The sequence below is a fragment of the Pollachius pollachius genome, assembly GCF_949987615.1.
Source record: "Pollachius pollachius genome assembly, chromosome: 3".
Taxonomy (NCBI): domain Eukaryota; kingdom Metazoa; phylum Chordata; class Actinopteri; order Gadiformes; family Gadidae; genus Pollachius; species Pollachius pollachius.
In genome coordinates this window covers 39,724,661-39,732,500 of record NC_136936.1, presented here as the reverse complement: position 1 = coordinate 39,732,500, position 7,840 = coordinate 39,724,661, and the positions used below count along the sequence as shown (strand labels likewise).

The window sequence follows — 7,840 nt, the reverse complement described above, 5'->3', positions numbered from 1 at the left end:
CGCTAAAGGCTCAATAATATGAACAAAGTTAGTATCTTTGCAAGAACTACAAAACCATACATTGGAAACTTTAATTATTTCATTCATGTTCTACAAAATACACTTTCAACCTTCAACACGTGAAGCATAGCATTGAGGCAATATGACCAACTGTAAATAAATCAGGCTGGCCTTATAGGCAAATATAATCATAGGCCTACATATTATTCAATATATAATATGTATTAAACTTAATACAGCTCTCGTAAAGGGAATACATCATTACATTTCTTACTTTGACACAACCCAATAGTGATTTTTTGTCCATTATAACACCGACATTACTGTAATACCAGTGGGACAATTGCAGCTTTTTAGTTCTTTAGGTCAAAACAGCAGTCAATTTGATAGCTGCTTAAAAAAAAATATATATATTTAAATACTTATTCACAAAATGCTGGAAGTAATATGGATTATGATATGGTTTATCAGAAATTAACAGGGTGATTACATATGGCCACTGAATAACATATGGGTTTGTTTCCACTGTTAATATATAATTAGCTTTTATATGTTTATGTGCAATTTGGTTAATTTGAAAAGAGATTGTCTTTGGAGTTTGGGGTAAGTGCTGATGAATGAAATCTCCATGTGGTATATTCAGATTAACCATGACAACAAAGGTTTTAACTGATGTTCAGTTTGATTCTTCCCCATGGCCTTGCCCTTCACAATTAGTATAGCTATTGTGATAAGATGGAGTGTACATTCTTTTTTGATATGTTCATTATTCATTAATCCGTATTGCAGAGTAGATGCTTGAGATGATTCAAAGGGACATGCAGCTAATGTAGGAGCACAGAACTACATGGTGTTCTGACGATGGTTGCTTGCTGTCAGACCATGGCCATATTGCATTTCTTGGGCACAAAGGTAGATAGAGAGCTCTTAGGACGCTAGGCCCAGCAGGAATCCCCCGACGAAACCGCTGGTGACAACAATGTTTTTCTTCACAAAATCTGTGGACTGTGGAGAGGAAAAAAGACGTGTTGACAACTTAATACTGTTTATAGGTGTCTCAGAATACAAGTAATCACAATCCAAGGTGAATCTCATTGATGCAGAAGCTGGGGTGGTATCCCGAAAAAGTTTCAATTTTTGATGCACAATTATTCAATTAGCATGACCAAATATGGCTGTAGGGCAGATACAAAAAAATACCTTCTCCACAAATGTGTTAAGTTCTGGCACAGCTTTGTCTGTATTCTTCTTTAACTGTCTTTTGGCTTTGTCGACATCCTTCTCTACTCGCTTCCAGTCTACTTGAATGTATCCCGTATTATTGGCAATCTGTAGAAGGCAGACATAAATGTGATTGGGAATAATAACAGTGAGGAAATAAATATTTGTAAAGTACGTGTTTGAGTCTTGTGTCTGAATACCTGCAACAAAAGAAGACCTCCTCCTACTGCCGTAGCAGCAACCTTTCCAACCTTCTGACAGAGATATCCTGCACACCTAATACAACAAAATGATGTATTATGCAGGTTAATATTCATCGAGCAGCACCCAGTGTGTTGCAACAATTGATCAAATCGTGGAAAAACGATGCTTTTACATGTATGCAATTTACCATCCACTAGCTCCACCTAAGGCAATCTGAGTGGCAACTGAATATTTCGCGGCGATAGGGCCGCTGTTTTTTCCGAACACACGGTTCCACCATCGTTGACGCTTGGCATACTCTGTCAGATCCACGACCTTGTCGTAAATTTCTTCTTCGAGATCTAGGAATAAAAACAAATAATTTCATTAGTAGTCGTACAAAAGGGGTTATTAGCAGCACCATACTAATTCGGGGCCCATTTGTGTAGTTAATAGCAGATATCATCACATTATCATACAATTGTCCCGTTATCCGAAGAAATTGATTGAAATACAGTGCACAGGTGTACAGCTGTTCCATGTCAGTATGTGGGTGTCAAAGATTTGGGTCTCTTGTTGAATCATCGTAGTGTCCTCATGTATCATGTCCAGGTTCCATAACCATATTCAGAGGGGAAGAGTTGGGGAGAGCAAAGAAACTGTAGGCAAGTCCTGAATGACTTTGCCCAACCCGAGCCAGGAACATTTAGTCGTTTTTTTTCAATAATCAACATGAGTATTTGTGTAGTATATGTGAGTAGGCTATATTATCTATCCAATTCTCTCTGCTGTATTCTGGATTATAGATACTGTGATAACTCAGTAATAAATCTGATTCACGTGCATCAAAGTAGCATTTTTTGACTGGGCAAGACTCTGCTGAGTCTGTTGAGCATGCTTCCTTCCCATTAGGATACAGCCGCATATAGTAAACAATATATCTGTAGTAATAATATAATAATATCTGTATTTTTCACACCATCGATTGTGTTGGGCCGGTCAAGGAAAAATAACAGGGCCTATTTAATTGCGTATCCCAGCCTGTTTGTACCACACAGCTTCAGAGTTCTCTGCGGTTGTATTTTGTATGAGCCCTAAACGTCCCTTTGAACGGCCCGATCAGATTAATATGGTTTTGGATGACATCAGTAAAGAATGATGACGAAACATCATAGCTATTGTGTAGTATTTTTCTGTGTGGGAGCAATAGTGGACAACCTCTTGGCTACTCCGAGGCCTAACTGGTTGACAATAACTAGAACGAAATTAAAACTACTGCCCGGGAAGGGATGGTCAAATGCACGAGGACCGCGATAGGAGAGCCCAAGTGACTCAAATATCACAAATTTTCAAAAAATCAGTGCTCTACTTTTCCTGAGGTTCGTGAACTGTTACCGCAAACGCCCTGTGCGATATAGAATAAGTTATTATTAGGTTCATATACTTGCCCTTCTCGCGGCTCGCCATTTTGGTATTCAGTGATCCTTGGTGATGTGACAGCGCACTGTCCTCCGTTGCCCCCTCTGGCACCGGAGGACTGCACAACGCAAGTCGTCATTTGCATGTATTTTGCCAGTCAAATACCAACAAGGGCTACATGATCATGCCTTCAGGATTTATAAGGGAGCATTCAAACATTATTTGTCCATGATTTTAAAGTGGGTTTGTATTATAAAGTGAGAGATATTGACCAGCCAATATATATAGATATGAGAGAGAGAGCGAGAGCGAGAGAGAGAGAAGGTAGGTATTTGAGACACGTATTAGATGGCTATTATACATCTGCGGTTAGAAAGTGTTTTGATCGACGACAACGCGTAATATTGTTAACACTTTAAAGTTTATATTGAATTGGGACGCTGCAATTGCAAATATATAGCAGCAATGACAGGTCCTCCAAGCCGCCCGTAAAACTCTAAATGGCAATGGACAGTTATCTCGACCAATGGGTAACTTTGAAGCACTCTTACGTAATCATAATACAGCACAAGAAACCAATCGAAGGGTCTGAGGCGAGTCTTCCTCGGTACTGCTCTGGGTGTGTACGTACGCGTGCTCGTAAGTGTGCGTGAGACACTCGAGACAAGCCCGTCACGTGACAACACATGAACGTCGACCATTGGCTGTGGGAGAAGGAGGGCGTGCCGAAGGTGGCGGCGTGCGTTTGCCTGTGTGACACAATTACAACAACTTTGAGCTGGTGGTTGGGGAAGTTTGCGATTTTTTATCAAATAGCATCCTTTAGTAAAACCCAGATTGCATCAACTTCATGCATATTCTAAGATTGGAATACACGGCCTATTTTGGTGTACGATGAGGTGCGTGGAATATAACTTTAAAGGGTCGTTTCCTTGAGGATTTTGCAACAATTACGCTACGCCCCATTTGCTTCTGGATAAGGTTTCGCACCTTCGTTATTGCATTTTGGCGGAGTTGGTCGGCGGATTGTCCGTTTCCTTTCCATGAAATCGTGCGGAGTGTCGCTCAGCGCCGCTGCCTCTGCTGCTGCTCGGAGTCTCGGCGCTGCTGGTGATGAGGAAAAGAAAATGGCGTCTGGAAAAGCGAATGAAATCGAGGAGGACTTTCCAAAGCTAACAACGCAAGAGAGAGAAAGCTTGGCCGCAATTGACAGGCAAGTAAAACATAACGTTAAAAGACCCAATAGGTTATTTTTCACCCTTTCGTTTTTTCTCGAGCAGTTGGGAAAACAACACCAATAGCGCTAAGTAATACGGAACCGCCTCTGTTGTCTGTTCTCTACTTGCAGTTCACTGTTTGGATTTCAGGGGCTTCATGAAGATGGCGCCAGAACGAAGGCCTTGTTGTTAAAGGTATGCACAGAATATGATAAGAGTCTCTCTCCGTTATCTCCATTGAATTGTGCATATCCCACCTTGAACAAGTGACACAGCCCTCAACCCAATGCTAGCTAGTGGGTTAGACCCGACATGCACCAACACTTATAACACAACTTTAATGCTGAATCAGACTGATCTCTGTTGCCGTGAAACTGTTTGGTTTCATGGCCTATACTATGAATTAATACGTTTGGTTTGGTCAAGAAAGCTCCAGGTAATACAGGCCGATGTGAACAAGGCATATTCGCCACAGAATTATTATGAACTGGTGTCCATTTCAATAAACCGTACTACTAGACGGTATTGGTATCATGTAAAGCACATTAAATCACCAGATGTATGGATCTGCCAGTTGAACCAATAGGTACAGTAATAATAGTGTTATAACATTGTATCAACGTGTGTGTCCGCTACTATGAAGTGCACATCTATATTGCGTGTAGTGACAGCCGCTTTCATACAAATATCACGAGGAGAAGCTCTGCTTGTTGCAGCTGCTACAAAGTCGTTTATTTGAACGGTTCACGATCTGTTCATAAGTAAACGAACTGCATGTTCTTGAACCGGCCACCGTACAGGATTGAGAAGATAAACTGAGTCTATTTGTCTTCTTCCATTTTGAAAGGAGACAAATGACATTGCCGTAGAAGTGTTTGTATTTGGCCAAGCCATCTGTCCCATCCACTCCTGCAACAATACGGTGGCCAGAGTTTAAGCTGTGCGTCAGCCCACCATGTAGCATGTGGCAACTGGCTAAAAAGCGCGTCCCTCGACCCGTAACGTGGCGATATATTTTCATCACCTGAACGCGAAACATGTCGACGATGCAATTAAACGCTTTTAGTTTGGGTTACAAAATAATGGCTGCTTGGCTCGGCCCAAGATGGCGGGGTGGGAGGAAAATACTCTGCAAACGTTAGCTAGCTAGCATCATCATCAGCTAAGCTAATAAGCCTGCGCACAGTTCGACATTTCTATTTAGGCGACTCGTTTTGGTGTTGCGACAAGCTGCGCCAAATGAGACGTGTACATGTGATAGTAGCCACATAGTAGTTCTAGCAAAAATAAGCTCACACTTCAAGAAGTCAATGCAATCTTATGTACCATTAGGCTACCCATGTATAGTCAAATCTGTATGTCATCAACATGTGGCTTTTCGTTTTCTTCGTGTTATATTTCATTGGTGGAGCGTACTTACAGAGCAATGCTAAACGATTGCAATTGGTAGTATTGTATATTTTATATGTGGTATGTCCCTATGTGTGTACTAGTGTTTTTCTTTGCGAGTGATGTGACATATTGCGTTCAGACCCTCGAGGACGTTTAGTTGTTGGAGCCGTCTCTGTATTGACAAGTAGATGAACGTTATATGGTTTATATTCAGTAAAGCAGCATGTCCGTATTCGTGTAACATTTAAAGTTGTGCGGCAATACGTTCTATTTTTAAGGGAGACTGGTTCAATTTTGTGTTACGTGTGATCGACCACAAGGCAAATGTTACACATAGCCTAGGTGCTAAACACTACTTCATAGTCGGTAGCTGTTGCAGTTGCTTGATGTGTGCACGTTCGCTGAATTACATTCTCATGATCTAAAATTTATCTTAATCGTTGGACTCTGCTATTACCTAGATCTGGCAGTTTCCATACCGTGGGGAGGTACTTGCTTTTAGAGGGCTCATTTTGTATGTTTTGAAATCTACAATGCCTGAATAGTTGGCAACATTATGTCTATAAACTGAAATGGCCTCAAAGAATAACCTTGTTATTGGCCTATTACATTCTACTTACTTTATTTTCTTGTAACTCTGTACTGGGTTTAATGAGGTTAAAATGACTAAATACCAAAGATCTTCTTACCAGACACTCTATTATCAACTAAACCTCACCAACCTCAACATGATTGTAAGGTGCCTTTGCAGGTTCTATATTTGGTAATATATCGACATGTTGCATCTCATTGCGGCCAACTTAAGGTGATAAAGTAACAATAATAGTTTATACAATGCTCTAGATTATTTTAGGGTCTTATTTGTTGTATACATCTCTCAAACATTGTGGAACGTCTAACATAACTGAATGTGATACTTCAGTTGCTAGGAGCATGCACCCTACAAGACAAAATAAAAGGCATGAAAACCCACTTCTTCTGACTGGCTTCTGTTGGCTCTGCAGTTCTATCTAGTCTAGAATATACTCTTGATAAAACATGCTCCACACACATGCCCAAGTCTATAAGAAAAGTCTTCCTTGAAATATGTGTGAACTGTTGGATTGTCACTCCTATGATTTGTAGTATTCCAATGATATCCATTTTTTTCTTCTCTTCATGGTTGATTTTAAGGCTGTAAGCTGCTATGATGCTATCATCCTGAAAGCCGAGGGGAAAGTGGACCCTGAAATGTTCTGTCAGCTAGGCCATTTCAACCTTTTACTGGAGGACTATCCAAAAGGTGATTATTTTCTCTTGCTCTCTATCAAAATGCACTGTATATTCCTATGACTAACCTCTATTTGACAAATCAATGTTTATTATTAAGGTTAGACCTACACAACCTTTTTATTTGGTGTTTTTCGCGTTATTTTTTTCCAGCATTATCTGCATACCAGAGGTACTACAGTTTACAGACCGACTACTGGAAGGTAAGCCTGTGTTCTACTGGCATTGATTTTCATCATACAAAACTCTTTGTTGGTAACTGTAATGCCTGGGCTGTTTGTGTTAATACTTGTGGCTCGGGTTGGCTAAACATTGGGCTTGTCTCTGTGAATTGAGGCTCTCTGTATTTCAGGTTGAAAGGTTTGGGTAACATTCACATTTGAACCGATACTGGGAGCTGGAATTCGGTACTGGTACCTTTTTTATTTTTTTATGTACTTTACTGTTTCAGTTGTAAAAAATAAGCCAAAACCTCTAAATTTCTACCTTGTTATTTATGAAGAACACTTTACACGGCATACAAAATGAACCCCCCCACACCCCTCTCCTCTCCCATACCTATCCCTACAAGTCCCCGTCCATCACCATAGCGGGCAAACGCTGTAGTGTGTGTGACTCTGAAGCACAAAATCGAGTAGGCTTAGCAGCGAGTGACTCCGGAAGGGTAACTACGTCTTCTGCGCCAGGGTGAAGGGTGTAACCACTGGGGCTCAGACCGTCACAAGAGGGCAGGTTCAGTGGGGAACTGACCTGTCAAGGCAATCTAGAGTGTAAACAGAGCAAAATTACCCCAAAATGGTAGGCTTACATCAACCATCACAGTGAAAAAAGCTTGGTTATATCCGTCAGCAACATATCCAACTATCTCATTAGTTTCCTGAAGATATTGATGATTTGCAGAATCCTCAGTTTTGTCCTCCACGGATTGTTTAACTTCTTCGGAGCTGGCTGCAGGCGTGCAAACGTTAGCTGCGGGGCTATCAAACATAAATCATTCAACAGCTTTTAGATGTGTTTTTCTGGTCAACGAGTTGCGACATAGTCCCGCTCTCTCTCTTTATTTCTTAACGTATATTGAAGCATTCGCTCTCGCCCACTAGTTGCGCAATCAACCTTCAACAGTACAGAATTCGGTACCC

At 40.9% G+C, this 7,840-nt stretch overlaps 2 protein-coding genes across 4 annotated transcripts in view; one reads left to right on the top strand and one right to left on the bottom strand.

Moving 5' to 3' along the window:
• Nucleotides 1-443: 443 nt before the first annotated feature.
• On the bottom strand, nucleotides 444-2,949 carry LOC307072939 (FUN14 domain-containing protein 1-like). The gene is made up of 5 exons (XM_079732524.1): nucleotides 2,853-2,949; nucleotides 1,613-1,766; nucleotides 1,422-1,497; nucleotides 1,201-1,329; nucleotides 444-1,005 (listed from the first exon to the last, which is right to left on the bottom strand). Exons 1-5 carry the CDS (start codon nucleotides 2,869-2,871, stop codon nucleotides 928-930), a joined length of 456 nt encoding a protein of 151 aa, XP_079588650.1. The 5' UTR covers nucleotides 2,872-2,949; the 3' UTR covers nucleotides 444-927.
• A 638-nt stretch (nucleotides 2,950-3,587) lies between these two features.
• The window catches only part of kdm6a (lysine (K)-specific demethylase 6A), a 36,879-nt gene continuing 32,626 nt past the window's right edge, over nucleotides 3,588-7,840 (top strand). For all 3 annotated transcript variants that reach the window (XM_079732520.1, XM_079732521.1, XM_079732519.1), the window contains exons 1-4: nucleotides 3,588-4,036; nucleotides 4,172-4,235; nucleotides 6,606-6,714; nucleotides 6,855-6,904. In XM_079732520.1, the coding sequence (XP_079588646.1) occupies nucleotides 3,867-4,036; nucleotides 4,172-4,235; nucleotides 6,606-6,714; nucleotides 6,855-6,904 (393 nt within the window). In that variant the 5' untranslated portion in view covers nucleotides 3,588-3,866. The remainder of the gene's footprint in view (nucleotides 4,037-4,171; nucleotides 4,236-6,605; nucleotides 6,715-6,854; nucleotides 6,905-7,840) is intronic.

Excerpts from the sequence above, each read along its gene's own strand:
- LOC307072939 (XM_079732524.1), bottom strand. Across the intron at positions 1,498-1,612 it reads TTAGGTGGAGCTAGTGGATG|GTGTGCAGGATATCTCTGTC; the intron begins GTAAATTGCATA and ends TTGTTGTATTAG. Across the intron at positions 1,330-1,421 it reads GAGGTCTTCTTTTGTTGCAG|ATTGCCAATAATACGGGATA; the intron begins GTATTCAGACAC and ends TGCCTTCTACAG.